General features: G+C 28.6%; 1 protein-coding gene across 3 annotated transcripts in view; it reads right to left on the bottom strand.

The window, feature by feature from the left end:
• Nucleotides 1-17,122: 17,122 nt before the first annotated feature.
• LOC107447483 (uncharacterized) overlaps nt 17,123-21,111 on the bottom strand; it is a 500,770-nt gene continuing 496,781 nt past the window's right edge. For all 3 annotated transcript variants that reach the window (XM_071188145.2, XM_071188146.2, XM_071188147.2), the window contains one exon: nt 17,123-20,830. In XM_071188145.2, the coding sequence (XP_071044246.1) occupies nt 18,729-20,768 (2,040 nt within the window). In that variant the 5' untranslated portion in view covers nt 20,769-20,830 and the 3' untranslated portion in view covers nt 17,123-18,728. The remainder of the gene's footprint in view (nt 20,831-21,111) is intronic.

The following is a 21,111-nucleotide window of genomic DNA, read 5'->3' as shown; positions in this document are numbered from 1 at the left end:
TATCTATATCTATTATATTTATTATATCAATATCTATCTTTTAAATCTGTATGTGGTATGATTTAGGAAACTGGCTACCCAATTCGTTACATCTGCGCCTTAAATCTCAATAACCTGAAAAAAGTGAGTATTTTTGATTAAATGAATTAGTATACTATGTGTAACCCAAAACAATTGATTATTAGAATAAATAGCAAATTTTTGAGCTGTTATAAATATAGTAATAGTATCATAAGCCCATAAAATATCCATAGAGCATGATGTTATAAACTTCAAGTATAAGCGTGATTTTTATAAGTGATGTCTTAAGTTTTCTTAAGTTTTGAAAATGGAGAAGTTGTTTCCATAAAAAAGATGGTACGATTTGAGACATTTATTATTTAAGCAGCTTTCCTCTGTCTGATAATTTTTTTACAAAAAAGAGTTTGAAGTGTATATGAACAACACGTAGTTGATCAGAAAATTTAAAGATAAATATTTACTGACAAATTTCTACTCTTAATTTAGAAATATGTCTTTCTCAATTCAGAATTATAACAGAAGTTTTGCTTATAACATTTATTAAGTAAAGGGATTTTTTATAACGTCTATTAAGTAAAGAGATATTTATTAAGTAAGTCTGAAAAAAATCTTGAGGATCCTTAAATACATGTGAATACAATCAAATTTTCTAGAGACAATATGTCTAGTTATAAGTTAAAAAAAAACTTCAAAAAAGACCTTTAAGAAGCATTTTTTTAGTAAAAAAATACGCAGACTTTTTAAGTTATTTCATATTAAACTCAGCACCTTATTCATGTGGTTAGTAAAATGCACCTTGTCAAGCATAGATGGGGTTGGGAGTTTTTCTTACAATTTTTTCTTCCTAATTTCCTCTTTTAGAGTGACTGTGCGTTGAAAATTTTCAATCTTGTCGTTTTTCTTTAGGCATGTACAAGAAAATATTGAAAACAAATTCTTCAAACATTTCCTAGCGTACGGAACTGAGTCACAAAGAAAAAAAAAATCTTCAAAACAGTTTGGGGAGCAGTTTTGGTACAGACCTTTGTACTAGCTTTGAGGTTTGAGCGCCCAGTTATTTATTCCGCCAGCAGCTTTTCTATGTAAAATGGGCAAAGGGGGTGGGGAAGGAAATCATGGACTTAAAGGCAAGCTGAATTTTAGAGGATTTTGTATTTCCTCTATTTCTACACGAATTCTCATGGGAAATTATTCCTTCATACCAACAGCTTGCATACAGATAGCCACTGGTTCTTGTTCAAGAAAAAATATTATTGTTTGCCTTCTTCCTTGGCTCACGCTTTTTAACTTTTACTCAAATAGCGGCTTCGAAACAGTAAAGGGTGTTGCTAAATGTTTGGACTTATTCTTATTCATCCCCCCCCCCTTGGAGTTACGTAGCAGGAACCGCAACTAGGTTTAGCCTTATGAAATATGTAATAGGTTGTTTTCAAAGAAATTTGCACTATCTTTTGCTTGCATTTGGAGTTAGAACGCTGGCGAAATTTAAAAAGGTTTTTGGTGGATGTTGGCTATACAGTGAAAAGTGTTTCGATTAAGTTTTAAGTCATTTAAGTATGGAAAGTCAGGTAATCTTATGAAGTAGATTTATTCAAATAATTTATGAGATTCTTGAAGAATCTTATAAACCTCTGGTTTTTATGGGTATAATATTCGATGCAGAAAATATAATATATATTCTTTATTTGGTATTTTATCTTTAATTTTATAATTTAAAAATATCTTTTCGAATGAAAAGTTAGTTTAATATTTGGTGAAACTAAATATGCATTTATTTTCTTTTTTAAGTTTAATTCGGAATTCAGTATTACACTCAGCTGTAGGATATTCCCATGAACAAATTAAAAATATGGTGTGAAGTTGGTTATTTTTTTCTTAGATTAATTTTTTAGTTGCTTTTGAATTAATAAGTTTATGCTCTTTGCTTTACGATTATTTTCAAGTAATATTGAAAATTTGTGCGTTATTTTTAAGCAATATGCTAGTTTATCACGAAAATCATTTTTACGTGTATACTGTTTGCTTGTTGGATACTTTATGGAGTGCATGTGTGCTTTAAGTGTTTACTTAAGTTAATTTGTGTTTATATAGTTTGTGTTTTTTGTTTGGATTTTATGCTTTATAAGTTTAATAATGTTAATGAATGTTTTCTTTTTCTTTTTTAAGATATTTAGTTTGCTTGAATTAAGTAGTTTTTATTTGTTTCTTTTTCTCTATGTTTTGCTTTTGCTTTCGTTCTTTAGTCTCTTTTTTTATTTGCTTTATTTGTTTAATTACTTAAATTCAGTATTTTTAATCTGTTTGTTTTGCTTCATTTCATTTACATGCATGACACACTTTCTTACCAGTTTTTATTTCTTTCAATTTATTTTGATAAGTTAGTTTGTATCTTTCTGACATTTCATATCATTGCTCTAATTTCTCCCAGTTTCATTTAATGCTTGCTTTAATAAATGAAATTTTAACTGGCATTTCAGAAATAAATTTAAAATCCTGCTCTTCCAAAATTATATTTTTTAAAGCCAATTACTTCTTCAATATTTAAAGATTGTGTTGATTACGAAAGTAGAAAGAGACATTTTCCTTTTTATATATTTACTCTAAACATTTACTTACTCCATATATTACAAAATTCTTCTTTGCACCAATCACGTGCTTTAAATACTGTTGCACCTTGTGAACTCTATTATGGGCTCAGAAAAAGAGGCAAAAAAAGTTGCTAAATACTGATGCTCCCTAAGAGATGAACTTTAAGAGAAAGAGTCATTTCAGAGAAAAATGTATTAAACTATACACTTTAAAAAAATATTGTTAAAACAAATTTTTTCTTTTATATTCTAAGATTATTTTAATTATGGAAAAAGAAAGAAACATTTCCCCCTTTACGTATACAGTTTGCACATTTACTTATTGATATTCACCTCATGTATTACAAAAATCTTCTTTGCACCAATCACGTGTTTTAAATATAGTTGTATCTTGTGAACTCTACCATAGGCTCAGCAAAAGAAGCAAAAAAGTTGATAAATTGGAAAGGCGAATTTCAATTGTCAATTCAGAAACAAATTTATTAATTCCTGTTCTATTAAAAACCATATTTTTAAAACAAATAATTTCTTCGATACTCAGATTATTTTTATTACGAAAACAGAAGGAAGCATTTCCTCTTATAAATACAATGTACACTTTTACTTATTGATATTCACTCCATATATTACAAAATCCTTATTTGCACCAATCACGTGCTTTAAATCTAGTTGCATCTTGTGAACTCTACTACGGGCTATAGCAGCAAAAGAGGCAAAGAAAAGTTGGTAAACACGAATGCTCCCTGAGAGACGAAGCCGGGATTCAGGAGTATCTAAGAGCCTAAGGGCAGATCGCAGATTTCCACTGATTGCTACAGATTGTCACTTATTCCCAATCCGTTCCTTCGTGACAAGAATCCAAAGCAACTTTTATTACTTTCTTCATCTTTTTAACCAAGAAAGAGCTCTTCTGTACCATCCGGAGCTTCAGAGAAAGAGTTGAATCTCAATGGTTTTGAGAGAGTAGATGTTTGTTCTAAAAGGCTCTTAAAAGCATTGTTTGAACGCGATGTCTCGGCTAAGATTTCCTTTGCAATTATGAGATTTTAAAAGCATATGCGAGCTTAAAGTTACTCGCAAGACTAAAGCTAAGCCTAATAAAACGCAATAGTCAGCAAAAATGATTTCGAATGTAGTTAAAGATATTTTAGCTTCGCTAGACACTTTCAGATACTTTTTATATAACAGGGATATGATAAGTGTTGTTGAGAGTAAGAATATTAATGTTCAAATTAGGAAGGGACTTAGTTTGTTAGCTACTTATTAATCTTTAATAAGGAAATAGAATCACCTAATTATATAAGGGGCACTGGAAAGTAATGTCGTTTTGGTGCATTTGATATTTGTTACCAAGATTTTATTTTTCATCAATTATGTATTCACCCTTATTAGCAACAAACTTTCAATGCCGGATCGAAAATGAAATGATGGAATGAAAGGGTTTTTAAGACTATCGACTATCTATTGCACCGAAACGACAATACTTTCCGGTCCCTCTAATGGATCGCAATTAAAAGCTCTACTTCACTTTTTACATTATACGATAGACAATCATGTTTTTTCCATGATAAAATCCAATAATCAAATGATTGAGTTACCATTTTTTATGTTATTGAAAAATATCTAAGGAGTTAATTTAAGGGTTTATATTATGAATGAGAAATAAAAAAATAGTAGTTTCTTCTAATCAAACTGAAACCTCGCTTAACTATTGAAAATTTTATAACTCTACGGAACAAATTTTTTATCCCGTTAATAGAAATACTTGATCTTGCCTAAATCGGGTATTGAGATTTCAAATCTAAATATAGTTTTGCTCCTAATGTTGCAGATTTTCGCAAATGACCTCTTTAGTCAATTTTTTGTCGAAATGTATACGCTTAAAAGTGTTATATGTAACAGGGGTCCGGCAAATGTAGTGACAAATTTCCAGGGGAGTTAGGGTACATCATCAGGATAAAAAGGTCATAGGAACCCATGCCTGGAAATGCCGATGTAAGCAGATAATACCGTCTTTCTATTATAACCTATTCAGATCTACACAAAGAAACAGTTCATAATAGAGAAGTGCCCTTGCGGCATTTCCGGATTCTTACGCAATGTCAATTTTTATCCTGATAATGTGCCTCTACTCTCCTAGAAGTTTGTCTCAACCTTTATTCTACCTCCTGTTATATATGACATTTTTAAACTGGTACATATCGACAAAAAATTGGCTAGAAGCGTCATTAAAAAAAACTGTTGCTTGGCGTAAAAAATAGATCGTTAGCTTGAAATCAGCGATACGAAAGTGTATAAGATCCCTTAAAAAACTCATGCAACAAAAAAAAAAATGTCGCTTGTAGAGGGAAACCAATCGCAAACTTTAAATCAGCGATACGAAAATATCTAAGATCTATCAAAAAACTCATGCAACAGGAAAAAAATGTTACTTAGTGTATATTTAGTGTAAATCTATACTTAGTGTAAATCTATAAAGTTACTTAGTGTAAATCTATAAATTTCATCCTAGTTTGTATAAAAATGAAATGTATCTACCACAAATGGGTAATAAGGTTACCAACACTGACCCCTTAATCTACGCTGTTGGCCTAAGTTGTTTAATCTAACATTTTTGAAGATTTATTTTCTTTTAAATTTGTAAATATGTAACAAAATAAATGCCGGTCTTCATGCTTTATGATTAAAATTTATTCATAATTTTATTGATATGCATACTTATGCAGGCTGCTGTCTTCTTTTTCCTTAATGGCTTGTCAGCCCACGGAGGGCCATGAAGAATCAAGTTCCAAACTGTCCTCATTTTAGAAAAAATCCTCCAGTTTATAACTTTAAAAACTTTTAAATCTGTTTATATGCGGTCCATGCACCGGATCCTTGGTCTTCCCGTTTTTCGGGATAAAAAGGGTTTTTCATCGAAGATTTTTTTGCTGACTCGGTCACCGTTCATTCTAACCAGGTGTCCTGCCTATTTTAAACTGATATAAATTTTATTATGTCAAGATTTTTGTAGATCCTATAAAGTTCTGAATTTGTTCTTCTTTTCCAAGTACCATCCCACTTTGCACCTCAAAAAATATTAAGACTGGTGTATTAATTAAGATAGATTTTTCGTAGTGTAAACCAAATAGGAATAGAATTTACAATTTTAAGAAGAATATTTTTTAAGCTTTGCAAATACTTAATATTTTCAAGAAAATTGTTAGAACTTTTATCTACTTATTTTAATTATCTGTACGTATTGGTGGTCAAAATCATAATAAATCAGCTCTGCTTACTAAGAAAATTTTTTAATAAATTTTGTTACTGCAGGAATGTTAAAATTAAACTGACGATACTTAGAGGCTCATATCTCCAATTCTTTCAGTCTAAGAAAAACAAAAACAAGTAGTTAAAAATTTCGTCATCAGGTTGCGCTGCGATAGAATAATAAGTTAGATAACAGCTCAAAAAAGTCTGTGAATAGCAAAATATTTTAGATCTGTGTACATACCTTATCAATCAACAAGTTGTATGCGGTTGTATGCATGCATCATTTGCATATGGTTTTAGTTGTGCAGCGCCATCTAGATACAAAATTTCAAACCATTTCGTTTAAACGAACTCTTCCTTTGATCTGAATAACATACATTTGAGGCATCATACCCGGTTTAGTAAAACCGGATTTACGAGCTAAGTACCACCAGTTTAATTTCAAAACTATTTTTATTTAGATTAATTTTAACCACTCAGTACGCTAAATTAAAAAGAATTAAATATCTCAACAAATTTAACATATTTAGCAGTTATGCTGTAATAATAATTATTATTTCTATTGCAATAATTTCATACAAGTCAACCATACCACACGTGTGACCTACTTCAAACCATACCTGAAAACACAAAAGTGTAGTCAAAGACTTGTATAGAAGATTCTTTATTGTTTAAATTGGCTATAATTTCAAATATTTAAAAAATGTTAATTAATTTAATAGTAGGCGAAACTATCTTTTAAAATAAAATCATTCATCAGTCAAATTTAATGCTTTTTCTCTCTATTTTTTGAAATATTTCATATTTTTTTTAAATATATGTAAATTATATTTTATTTATTAGCGCCTTTAAGTAAGTTTTTTCTTCTTTTTTGTTTCTCAAAATATTTTTCTTAATCTGTCAATATTTGAGGTAATGTAAAATCTAAATAATCTAAATGGTAACCTAAAGATTAAAAAAAATAAATATAATAAGCTACTCTTCCATTTATATTAATTTATAATCAGAAACAAAGTATGTTTTTATGCAGTTGTGAAATTTGTATTTTTTTAATGATATGTCAACTTTCTTGTGTTAACTGTACTGTTGATTAAATGTTGTTTTGAGTGGTTAATCACTCATGAAATTTATAATCCCATTAATGTTTCAGAAAAAAAAAACATTTATAACAACGTCATCAAATAAGGTGCATATGAAAATAAGACTTTCAAGGCCAATACAAGGTTGATTTTTCTAAAAAAATCGTGTTTATATTTTTAAAAGCTAACTTTTCACAAAAGTTAGACTAGATCGCTCAATATACGATTTTTTTTTGTTCTGATGTTGTTGCTGCTGTTTAGGAAATGAATTGACTCACAAGACTTAGAGATTTCCCGTGATAGCATATGAAAGACTTCAACTTCTTTAGGGAATAAAAAAGCTCCTTTTTTCCCTAACACACAAGGGAACTCCCAAAAGTACTTTCTGTGTAATGCATAAAACAAGAGATACACCACCATACTTTAACAATATAATACACCCTTGGTACAAGATCATGTTAACAATCTTTTACATGCTAAAAGAATGTCTTTAGACTTTTAAATGTAGAAAAAATGATACATTGTATCTTTTTAGATGTCTCCACTGTGTATTTAAATCTTCTTAAAAAAAGTTTCGGCATATAAGTACAGTATGTGTGTGGTAGCGTTAAGGTAAAACACTTTCGGATTTTTCGAAGAAACTTAGGCCTAACTAGCTACTATTAAAGTCTTTTTAGAGTTCTGAAAATAGTACTTTTTTGTAAATTTATTTTATTGAAACTTAGATTTTAGTCTTTCAGTACTTAACACAAAGTAAGCTTACTGACATTAATATTTGTTCGTAGTCAACTCTGAAACTTGTTGGAAGAAATTCGAGCAAAATTAAGTTCTAAATCTCAAAGAAGGTACCTTTTTGCTTGATCTTTTGAATCCCAGGGGAAAAAAGTATTCTTTTCTAGAACTTCCGACCTATCCAAACTCCCATTTCGATCTTTTAGTACTTGATACAAAACAAGCTTACTGAAAGGTATAAATATTTAGGCATCATGCCAAATTGCGGAAACCGTTTATGAAAAGCAGCTCTGAAGAATCACCTCCATTTCCGTTAACCTCCCACAGGTAGAAAGGGAAAAAAAAAGTCCAATGGGGAAAAAGTCTTCAATCGGTCTTCCCTATCCCAAATCTCTATTTGCAGTATTTCGATTAAAGCTAACGTGTTGAGGGGTAGACTGGGCTTTCTTTGAAAGTGTTTTCTAAACAGAAAAAAATATTCAACACACAATCGTAAATGCAACTGCATTTAAAATCTTTCAACGCTTTTCCTTTTGTCATTCTTTGGGGAATTCTACAATCTGTTTTTTGGAACTTTTGATGGATAGATATTTAAGTCAGTTATTTTACTTTACAATCTTTTTTTTTCTTCCTAAATCTAACAATGGAGGCTTTCCTTTTTAAATTTTTTCTTGATTATTATTCAATAAATATTTATAAAAATGCGCAAAACTCATTTAGTTCATCAAATTAGATGTTTCAACATCTACAGTAAACGACCTTTTTTTTTTTTATTTTAATTTATGGAAGCTTTCTTTTCTAATCTTTCTATTGCGCAATGGAAGCATTCCTTTTTGAATTTTGTTATGATTATTATTCAATAATTGTTTACAAATATGCACAAAACTCATTTAGTTACGCAAATTAGATGCTTCAACATCAGCAGTAAATGACTTTTTTTTTAAATTTAATTTATGGAAGCTTTCTTTTCTAATCTTTCTATGGAACAATGGAAGCTTTCCTTTTTAAATTTTTTCATGTTTATTCATTAAATATTTATAAAAATGCGCAAAACTCATTTAGTTACGCAAATTAGATGTTTTAGCATCTGCTGTAAATGAATTTTTTTTTTAAAATTTAATCTTATATATCATGGTTGTCCAAATCATACTTTGTGTTATAGAACTTCATTTGAAAATTTTTATAAAAATAGTATAATATTAGTGACATATTAATTAGTATAATAATATAATTACGCATAAAAATATCCCGTGCACATAATTTATTAGGGGGACCGGAAAGTAATGTCGTGCATTAAATATTCGTTAGTCTTAAAAATCGATTCATTTTTATCGATCCTTTTAGATTAATTTTTGATCCGGTATTGAGAGGTTGTTGCTAACGAGTGTGAAAACATAATTGATTAAAAATAAAATCTTGATAACAAATATCAAATGCACCAAAGCATCATTACTTTCCGGTCCCGCTAATATTAACCAAGTATAATTTTAAATTTTAAAATTTCAGTTAAAAAGTAAGTTTAGAACACATGTAAAAGGAAAGATTATGAAAATTTTAAGTTTAAAATGGGACTTATTTTAAATAAAAAATCCTTTCTCCAGGAAATTTAATGAATTGTTTTTTGTTTTATTTAGTTTATGTATGCCAACTTATATTTCTTGAAATCATATCAGATAAAACTCCGTCTAAACCTTGTTCTTCCTTTTTTAAATGGGTGCAATGAATATTTTTTTAACTTGATCTTGTATTGGCGTAATTGTCGCTCAAGCAATTAAGTTTCTAGCTCTTATTAAAAAGTATAAAGGTCTACCTCTTTCTCAGAGATTTTCTTGATCTAAACACTTATGCAACACCATTTTTATAATGACAAACAAAAATAAAAGTAACTTAACAATAGTTACTGCTTTTGCGCATGAAGAACAAAAGGGTTTTCATACTATAGTAACATTTCCATAGTTACTAAATCTTATAACTTTTGAAGCAAAGTTTTTTAGTTTGCAAAAGTTTAGACGAACCATCGCCTGATTATCATACTTTTATATGCATGTTTAATTTATTTATTTGCTGAGATGGTCAAATTCTTTTTGAATTAAATATTTATAAGTCCTAGAAATAAAAAAATGATAAATTTTACTGCCACTTTAAGTATAAAAATAAAAGTCTACGCAACGTGCTAAAAAGTGGAATCTGTGAGATGAATAATAATGCCTCGGTACTTTCAACCGAATATTCGAATAAAAATAATTCTTACTCCCCTTTTTTTGTAAAAATGAAAGTTGTACTTTTAAGTACTGTCTGTAAATAAAGGGTTAACCTTTTTATGCTTAGCACCCATTTAAAATGGTGATATAGAGGTTTCTTTACTCAAAAAAAAGAAAAAAATGTAAGAGTCAACCAATTTCCTGATTTAAAGACTATTGAAAGTATTTCTTTTGAACCAATAGAATCGCATCTGAATAGGAAAAAATTCTGGTAGCTAGGTCAAAAGTAATTTTAAATCTTGCGTTTTTTTCTCTTTAATTTCCAATTAAACAACATTTCGTCACTTAAAAAGTTTTAATAATTCAAACATTTGTGTATTTTCTAGAAAAATACTTGACATTTAACTTGAACAATGGATATGGATGGGATATCGATTTATGTTTGCACGTAATTAAAATAAAAATCCTTTATAATTTTTAAAACGAATTTTAAAAACTGATTCTTTTTATGTGGGTTGTATCACATTATACACGTGTATCAAATTTTTTACCTCACTTACGAAAACGTTATATTTTATATCTACATGTATTAATATATTTCATCTAATATCTACATGCATTAATGACTACTTCTCATTCTTACAAAATGAAAATATATGAAGTTAGACCTACTATTAAATGAGAATCATCCTTCATTTCCAGTCGGGCGACTATTTTGGTCACCGTCGTTAGTTGTGTCACCCTTGGCCGATTTAGCAATCACATTTTCTAGTATGTTTCGCGAGCCATTATTAATCGAAGGATAGGGAATTTTATCCCTCTGCCGATACTAAATGATCACCTTTTATATGATAGATATAAAAACAATTCGATGCTCAATTTTATACCTAAAATTGTATGTGATGATCGAAGTACGATGACCTGCCACGGCGAAAAAATTGCTGAAGAAATTGAAGTGGTCATTCATAAAAGGCTTAGTTAATAGCTTTTTGTGATAGTTTTATTACATTAATCATTAGCTTACGTACTTAAAAAGTTTTTATTATTCTAATAAAAGTCAATTTGGCAATAAATCATGGTAGAAATGCAGCAACGATCAGGAGATATTAAAAATTCAATGTTAGATATTTTTCTTTTAAAGTAATATCAGATTCTGTAAAATGTATTATTTCGTAAAAGATTTATTTATATAGCGTTAGTTTTCGCTAAAGATGGAAAAAAAATTACATTGAAAAGAAATTTTTTAAGTTTTTTTTTGTATGTTAAAAAAGTTTTACCTCATTACATTGACTTTTTTACATTTGACTTATGTGCTATGTTTTAATCTCTTGAAATGATGATTCAAATCGAATAAATTGAAAACATTTTCAAACGAAGAAAGATAAATAAACATATAAAAGCATACAGAGTGTCTTGATGTCCTGGCATCTTGTTTTATTCATATGAATGGTGACTATATATTTATTTGATTTGTTTTCCAGCCTTTTAATATTTTTAAAAATATTTTTCTTCTTCTCTTTTTATTACTATTTGCAATATTATTTTCCATGTTTTCTCTATATTTTTAACCTTTTTTATGAGTTTTATATACTTGCAGCTTATGCGGAGTAAATAAAACTTTTTTTCTTCTTAACTTTCTTCTTTTTTCATTCTTTTCTTTTCATCTTTATATATATATATATATATATATATATATATATATATATATATATAATATATATTATATATATATATATATATATATATATATATATATATATATATATATATATTATATATATATATATATATATATATATATATATAGGTTCAAAATGAAGATAAAACAGAGGAAAATTACAGACCATTTCACTTAGAAGAAAAAAAAGGGGGGGGGGAATAACGAAAAATAGCTAACTAAATATCAGAAAGCGCTCTTTCTTGCGGATATAATCGTGTGGGCTGATGAAAAGATTATATCTTTCATTTTCCGTATTTTTTAAAAAAAAATTACCTTTTTTCCCCCCAGTTGTTAGCTATTTTTCGTTATTCCCCCCCCCCTTTTTTTTTCTTCATATGTCTGTAATTTTCCTCTGTTTTATCTTCATTTTGAACCTATCTAATGAGTTCTGTTTACTTGCAGCTTATGCGCAATAAATGATACTTATTGTTTTTCTTAATTTTCTTCGTGTTTTTTTGTATTTATATATATATATATATATATATATATATATATATATATATATATATATATATATATATATATATATATATATATATATATATATATATATATATATATATATATATATATATATATATATATATATATATATATATATATATATATATATATATGTACGCATATATGGATGTATATATATCTTTTTTATATGTAAAGTTCCACTTAGTTCCACAGTGTAATAAATAAAACAATAGACAAAGAACGAAACAAAATCACTGTACAAACAGACGATCTTTTACTTGCATTTTCTTCCAAACATGTTACAGAAGCAAAATGACAAAAAATTAAACATAAAATCACATGGAAAAGTCGTCATAGACACAGTCATGTCTGTCAAATTTAGTTTCACGTACTAATAGATACTCACAAGTTTACAGATGAGCTCACAATAGTAAGGTCCGCAGACTACGCAGAAACTGTGTAGCGTTAACAAGTGCACAAAAGTAGGCAACGTTATTATCAAAATAATTGCTATTCCATTTTCACAACCTTTGGACGTGAATATTGCAACAGTCAATACTTTCCAATAAATAATTTCACCGTTATACACTGTTCCCTTAAACACGCATTAATATTTTAAAAATTTTATAGTAAAATAATTGCTTTCCTGAATGATTGATAAGAAATTATAACGACTGTACATTGTTTTATTTTTTTTGTAACAAAATATACATTTAGTGCTTACAACAGAATTATAATTGGAATTTTAGCGTGATTATTTTAAAAATTGAAGTCTTTATTACTTTGGAAAATAAATATATTTTGATCTTGTATTACTTTGTATACATTATTTTTCCCTCAGAACTATTATTATTTTTTATTAATTAATATTGAAACTGGATAGAAAATTTAGTTCAATTTGTACATAAATATTGATTATATTTTTATGAGTTTCATTTTTTATTACGACTATGTCAGTAAAAGTACTAAAAGCATTTCGTGTTCAGCACCTTAAAAACAATTTAATTTTATCTTTTCATACATTACCTTCCATGATATGCCTATCAGTTGCAATATAAAATATATTCTCTTTTAAATTTCAACACTTTCTTTGTTTCTTTCATGTAAAAAAATAAATATTGGATTTAACAGTTAACATTTGCAAAACAAGTGAAAGTTGATTTTTTACATAATTTTTTTCATAAGAACTTTTTATTACTTTTTCTTTCACTGTAATTTATATTCTGTTTTGTGAATCTCTGATGCGAGTCCTTTTTAATGACAAAAATAATTTTTATTCATCTCAATTCATTCTCGTTTACTGATTTTTTTTAATGTCATGATTATAAAAGAGCGAATTTTTAAACATTAAATATTTGCTTTTAGTCTTTGTTAGATTATAAGTTTTAGTTTCATTTACAGCATATGTTTTGTAATATAGTCCATTCCAATCCGAAGGTTTTATAAAAGAGCCTAAAACATCTTTCAACCATTAAAAGGCTTTTATACATTTAAATAATAAAAAAAAGATAATGATTAATGATGATTTTCATTTTACAATATTTCGTATTTTACAGCAGTTATGAGATTGAACTGGTTTTTATAAAAAAAAAAAAAAATTAGGATTTTGAAAATTTGACAAAATAAGACAAGTGTGCCTATAATTTCTTATAACTAAACCTTTGAGATACATTATAAATACATTTTTTATTAAGTTTTAATTGAAAAAATATATATTTTTAATAAATTTTTAAAACAAGTGGATTTATTTTAAGTTGCCGGAAAATTTTTAAAACAATAAAAATAGAATCATAACTGCGAAATCGTTACTAAAAATAGGATCATTACTACATGTTAAAAAAAAATATTTTAAAGAAACTAAAAATTGACATTAATATAATTTTTTGTATTTAAATTAATATATATTATAAAAATAATGCTAGAAAAAAATGAGTCTGTCTATTGAGTATATATTTTTCGGTATTTTAAAAAACCTCCTCAGCTGACTATTTTACCCAGATTTTATTTCAGTTACAGTTGTTCTATATTTTTCAAAATATTAAAAGAAATAATTTCGCGGTATTTTCAATTAAAATATACCTATGATTTCTTATATCTCAATCTTTAATAAATAATCAAGATTACTTTTTGAAAAATAGTAAAAATAAGTGCATAATTTTTGCAATTTTTTAAAACCAGTGTTTTTTTTTGCTTCTGAAAAAAAAATTAACAATAACAATAGGAATGTAACTACGAAATTGCTACTAAAACTAGAATCATTAGTAAAAATTTAAAGAAAAGATATTTTTTTGAAAAGAAACTGAAAATTCCAATGAGTGCAAAATAGTGATTGAAAAATCAGCAGATATTATTATAACTTTCCGTAATTAAGTTACTGTATATTATTAAACAATATTTGGGAAAAATGGTTCTGTCTAAGCCGTATATACTTTTTCCGTATTTGCAGAAATACATTTAACTCAAATAAAAAAAAAAAAAAAAACTCTTTTTCCAAGATTTTATTTTGGTTGCAGTTGTTCTAGATTTTGGAACAAAAAAAACGTTAATTTCACGGTATTTTCATTTGAAATATACCTAAATGTTTGTAGAAGTTCCGTTTCACCGCTTTTCACCTCGGAATAGCTTGAAACTATTCCAAGTTAAGCCAAAAATAAGTAAGAAATAAAATTAAAGTAAAACAATTGATCCTGTTTTCATCTCCCATGTTCTGTTCTTTTACTTCCACTTCTCTGGATAACAAACCCAAACATTGCTTTAAGAACTTAGCAAAGAGTAATACTTCCTCTATACGTTTGATAAAAGTATATATTTTTTTTCCTCTTAACTCTTAAATGTCTTTTTCCGTTGCTAAGATGGGAAATCAAAACGGGAATCTTTCACTGCATCATTTTAGGCTTAAGAATGTCAATAATAAAAATAAAGGAACTGGAAAAAAATAACGTTTTATATTTGATAAATAATGCCGTGTTGATTTTAAATTTTTAATTGTTAATTAGAATTAGTATAATTTGAGTTGGTTGAATGGGAAGTTAAAATAGAAATTCTTCAATGCTGCATTTCAATGTCAAAATTATCAATAATTAAAATAAATGAATCAGAAAAATAGGGATTTATATTTAATAAATAATGCTTTATAAATTAAATTGAATTTTTTTTCTTATTACTTAAATGGTTGTTCTATTGCTAAGATGGGAATCTTTCACAGCATGTCAATAAAAAATAAAGGAATTGGAAAATAATAATGCCTTATATTTAATAAATAATGCTTTATTGGTTTTAGATTTTTAATCGTTATTAGAATTAGATAATGCAGCCACTTTTCGTTCAATTAATAAATTGAAAAAAATAAAACAGAAATTCTTCACTGCTTGTTTTTGGTGTCAAAATTATTAATATTAAAAGTAGATAAATCAATAAAATAGTGCTTTATTTTTGACTAAAAATGCGTTATTGATTTTTGCTTTTCCATCGTTAATTAAAAACAGATAGTACAGTTACTGCTTCGGTCAATTGGTAAGTAGAAAATTAGAAACAGAAATTACTCATTACTGCATTTTAGACTCAATAATTTCAGTGTAAAAGAATTGAATTAGAAAAATTGCAATTTTAACAATATTTAAAAAATAATACCTAATTTATCTTGGATTTCTTACCATCAATTGGAATTAGATCGTACAGGTTTTTGACAATTGGAAAAATGGTGTTTGGTATTTTATCACCACATTTTTGCTTCAATAATGATAATAATAATAATAATAATTACTATAATAAATAAATTTAAAAATTAATATTAAATATATCTTAGTGATTTTGGATTTTCAATCTTAATTTAAAAGCAAACAGAATTTTTTTAATGTGAATAATTTATTATCATTAACTGAAACGTTTTATTGCTTAAAATGCTTTTAAATTATTTTCTTTAAAGTGAGAGAATAAGCAAATAGTGTAAAGCTATATTGAACTCTCAATAATGCTAAAAACTCCCTAAATATAAAATAAATGATACAAAAAAAAGCATTTTAAAGTAAGTTAACATTATATGTTAACACAAGTTAACATAACATAAAGGCAACATAAGTAAGTTAACATAAAGTTAACATTCTACGAAACTGAAATTAATGAAGCAGCATTAAATTTAAATCATTGATAAGAATAATTCAAACCTGCCTCACTCCTTAAAATTCAATTTAAATCGCAAGAAAATAACTGTTTCATACGAAAGCTCCTTAAAAATGTTTATTTTTTAATGCATAAATAATCGATCATTCAGTTAAATTCTGCAGCATCAATTCTAAAAAATATGAATAATATAAATATATAGTTTGAAATAATAACACTATACATTAAAAATTTATTAATAATATCGAGTAATTAATTATTGATTTTCAATTGACAGTTCAATTTTCAATTTACACAGTTACTTGTCTTTAAAAATTCAAAAAGAGTAGGGAACTCCGGCAAGATAATTAGTTAACAATTAATTTAAAAAATTATAATTTAATATATGACTCAAGCTATCAAACTACAGAATCATGCTAAGTCAATAACAAACTCTTATTGACAATTTATATGCATTTATTCATGCTCTTTTGTTTATTTAATGGAATTGTACTGAAAAAAATATTATAATTCTGTCCTCATCTTGTTTAAAAACATGTTTAAGGTTTAAGATGCATTTGAAACTTACGTCTTCAACATGCTATTTTTTCAGTCACCTCAATAATTCATGCATTGTAGTGAAATTTAACTTTATCAACAATAAGCTCGAAACTGAAATTAAAATGCTCGATTTCAAAACATAAGACAATAATTCTAATTGTAGAAATGCTATGAAAAATTGACAATACTGGAAGTATAGAGTAAAATGCATTAAACCCTCAGACCTTTAATCTGTATTGCTAAAACGATTTTTCCAATTTCCGCAGGTTTTGATTTAGTTTTGATTATAAATTCCTTATTGCTATATTTATTTGAAAGAAGGTTGTATACATATATCAATATTTTTTTTTAATAATAATAATCATTTTAATATAATACTTTATATTTATATATATGTAGTTTTTTTTAAATTTTCCTGATTAAAATTATTGGATATTTCAGCATATGAGACTGTAATTATATTAGTACACAGGGACAAAAATTATTACTTTGAAATGTTTACATCTCAATTTATCTTATTATAAAAATGCGATTGAATCATCACGTGGTACTTTAATTATTATATTTTAAATCTGCTTAAATATATATTTGGTACTTAGGTTAGTGATTTGTAAAAATATATAAAATTTTTTACAGGTTATTTGCCTCGAATAAGATTTTCATAAAATTATGCTTATTACCAGATATTTAAATTGGTCTATATTCTCTCTATTTTAATTAGGGGACACCTTCCTTGTTGTGAGCTCGTATATAAACTTTGAGTAAACAAGAATGCAACTAGAAAAGGATCGCACTAAGGCACAGAGGAAACAATATTACCAGATCCAATTGGGGGAAAACATTGACTAAAGCCTAATATTCTTAACACATGCTGAGGACAAGACATTGACGATAGATAATTAAATATCAAGAATTTATTTCTTTCAGTGTTATAATTCAATAGTGTAAATGGTTGTTTTCACTTATTGAAGGACAGCAGTACAAAATTATTGATGCAGCTGTGGTACACCTGAACAAGGAGAGTAAAAGTTTTACAATTCCACTTTCAATTTTTTTACATTGTATGAAAACTTGTTTTTATTCCAAGCAGCATAAATATTTATTTATGTTACTTTGAAGTAGCATTTCCTCATAAAAATCCCATGCTTGGTACAAAACAGCTTTTTTTTTTAATTTAATGCCTGTGCGTCTGTCTGTCGTTTTTGGGTTCAGAAAAAAACTCAAAAAGGGGAACTAAGAAAAGTATTACCTACAATTTTCATCAAAAATACAAGATTTTCTTAAATCAAACATCACCTCCCTTTAAAATAGGTGAACCACAGCTGGTATAAAAAAATCTCCGCTTCCTATACCCGGATGATATTCTCTAGGTGCGTAAACATAGCACCAAATTATGGCTTTCACTTTCAATAACATTTTCTAATAATATACCCATTCTTGTAGAGATAATAGGAAGGGAGGTCGCGCCATTAAAAACATACACACGTTTGGCGACAATATCCGTGTGTTTTAGTTAAACAAATTTTGACAACTTTATATATATATATACTTCATAAAACTTTTGCATGACTTTCATCTTCATTTATCACATAGAATATGTCCGCTTCAGTTTTGAGCAACACCACTAGTCGTATAGACGGTAGACTTCCGTGTATATGTGTATATATATGTGTGTATTTATACATGTTTATTGTATAATATATAACGTTTATATGCATACGCAACGATATCTTTAGTTTATAGTTTCAATGTGTACAAATGAAGCTGCGTCACACTACGCTTTCCTCAAAAATAAAGAACATATCCAACATTATCTGAAAGGGCATCAGTCTAAAATCAAGAGCACCACATCAGTAAAAATGCTGTAGAACGCAGTTTATATATATATATGTATGCATGTGTTCACATACAAAGTAGTTGTTAAGTATTTTGGGCTGGATATCCAGTCAATAAATGTTTTATTTTTCGTTATATTAATACCAAATATCCATCTTTGAGGTAGAGCAACCTATTACACTTCTGTTGCTGATGACTCGTTGTCACTGTTCATCCGAGAAGCTGACGTGATATTTTTTGTTGGTGCAACTGCGGGTCTATAATAACCGGAACCTTGGCTATACATCCATTGTTGTGCTGTACCATTTTTCCATTCTTCAATTTCGCCAGCAACTGCACGAGCGTGATCAATCAAATCTGGGCCTTTCTCATCAGTGCATTTATCAGGAAGGAACGTTGATACACGGCTGTTTCTATCGTCATCACAAATAATGGGGGAATCAAAGTTTATCTTAATACCATCTGGATCAATTGTTTCCATTTCTGAGCTACCATCTCCTCGTTCCCTTTCAATTTTCCGATCCACAGTTTTCCTTCTCAAAGTATCAGAAAGCTCGTGTTGCAAACGTACATGGATATCTTCCGGTGGACCTTGCATGGAAACCATTTGATTCCGTTTATCTACTAGCACTGATGGGTTCATCAGCATAGCTTGAGAAGCATTATGTCCATCCCAATCCATTTCACTTGGTGGCAAATGATCTGGGACCATCCATACTGGAGCTGGCATGGAATGGTCTTGGACCATAACTGGATCATAATGATCGATTTCATTTGTCGGTATACCTTCATATCCTCCAAGGCGGGATGACTTAGTCATAGGATTGACCCCAAGTATTTTGAGATCAGAATCTTCCTGCGAAATTTTTGGGATAGTTGGATTAACTGAGTTACATACTTTGTGGTTAGCTTCTAGACGTTTTATTTGTATGTTTCTTTTGTTCCTTCTCCGACAAATCCACAAGACTATTCCTAAAATAACAATAACACCAACAGCTCCAGCAAGCATACCGATAGCCATACCAGCCATTGAATTAGTCTTTTCTTCTTCTTCCTCCTTAACCTCTTGCGTTTTTTCTTCCTCAATTATTTTAACACCAGTAACCGGAAGCCTGGACACCATTAGTGTAAAGTTTTTTGCCACTTTTCCAGCAGTGTTAGCGGCTACACAAGTATAAACTCCCGCATTGGGCTCTTGAACGGAAGATATTTTCAATCTAGAGTACTTTTCTTTTTCCGTATACTCTGACATGATAAAGGTTTGCATGGAAGATATACCCTCTGATAAATTTGTAATCACGCGTTCTCTCCATAGCCATTGTATTGACGGAATTGGATCACCTGAAACTTTACACTCCAAAGTTACATTTGAGCCTTCGAATACATTCATTGCACTAGAAGTATTCAAAAATGTTGGAGCACAAGCATAATCTTCGATATTTACTTCTGTCCAAATTTTATCCCGAAGTCTTATTGGCCGATAACAAGTTGGTGGTATGTAAGGAACATTATTATCGTTTAGCCATTGACGAAGCCCCCGAAGCTCGCAGTCACATGTCCATGGATTTCCATCAAGTGTTATGCCATGAAGATTTTTAAATGGCATCATGGTCTTAGCATGTAATGTTTGAAGTTCATTGCTATCGATTTTAAGTACTTCCAATTTTTCCATACCTTCGAAAGCTCTGGTGGCAATAGTATCAATTTTACAGTTACTCACTTCTAAAATTATAAGAGTCTTTAACTCTACAAATGCTTGAGAGGGTATAATTACCAATGGATTCCCGCTTAAAATCAAATGCCTTAAAAGTGGAAGGTGTCTGAAAGCTGCAGTAGGAATGTATGAAATAAGGTTATCACTGAGATCAAGTTCGATCAAATTTGAAATTCGATTTAATGCAAAATCATCAATGTGCTCAATACCACATCTAGCCATGTATAACTTCTGTAGGTTCACTAATCCTGCATTTAAAAATGCGTTTGGGGGAAGTAAAGTGAAGTTGTTACGGGTTAAATCCAAAACTTGGATGGTTGGTTCAAGGCCATTTGGAATTTTCTCAAAGCCAGCAGAAGAGCATTCGGCTGTTTGTTTTCCTTTTCTCCAAATACATTGGCATTTCAGATGACAAGACATGGCAAGAATAAAATGAGTAAGTATGCCTAAAAATACCAGGCAATGCAGAACTTTTTCCATTATAAAAGAATTCTTCTTCATTTGGTTAAGAGGAACTCAGGTGACAGGTGGAATTAAATATCAATGGGCAGCAGTAGCTGAGCCTAAAAAAGAAAGGAAAAACATGAGTATCTCATCATATCTTGTGAAAAAACGTTTATAAAATTTACAAATTTATAGCATCAGTGTATTTTATTTACGTGACATTAGGCTGCGCAATAGGCTATTGGCAACGGTCTCGGAAACATCCCTAAGGATGATACGAGCGCAACATACATACGTCCCTACCCGTTTTACAGGAAGAACACCCTCACACGCCACTCATCAACCCGCAGATAGTAATTTTGTCCTGAACCAGAGTGCAATCAATCTCCGTTCCAGTACC

This window comes from Parasteatoda tepidariorum, chromosome 12, assembly GCF_982258835.1.
Source record: "Parasteatoda tepidariorum strain Cologne lab strain chromosome 12, Ptep-v5.0, whole genome shotgun sequence".
Classification (NCBI taxonomy): Eukaryota; Metazoa; Arthropoda; class Arachnida; order Araneae; family Theridiidae; genus Parasteatoda; species Parasteatoda tepidariorum.
This window is presented reverse-complemented; position numbering and strand designations above follow the sequence as displayed.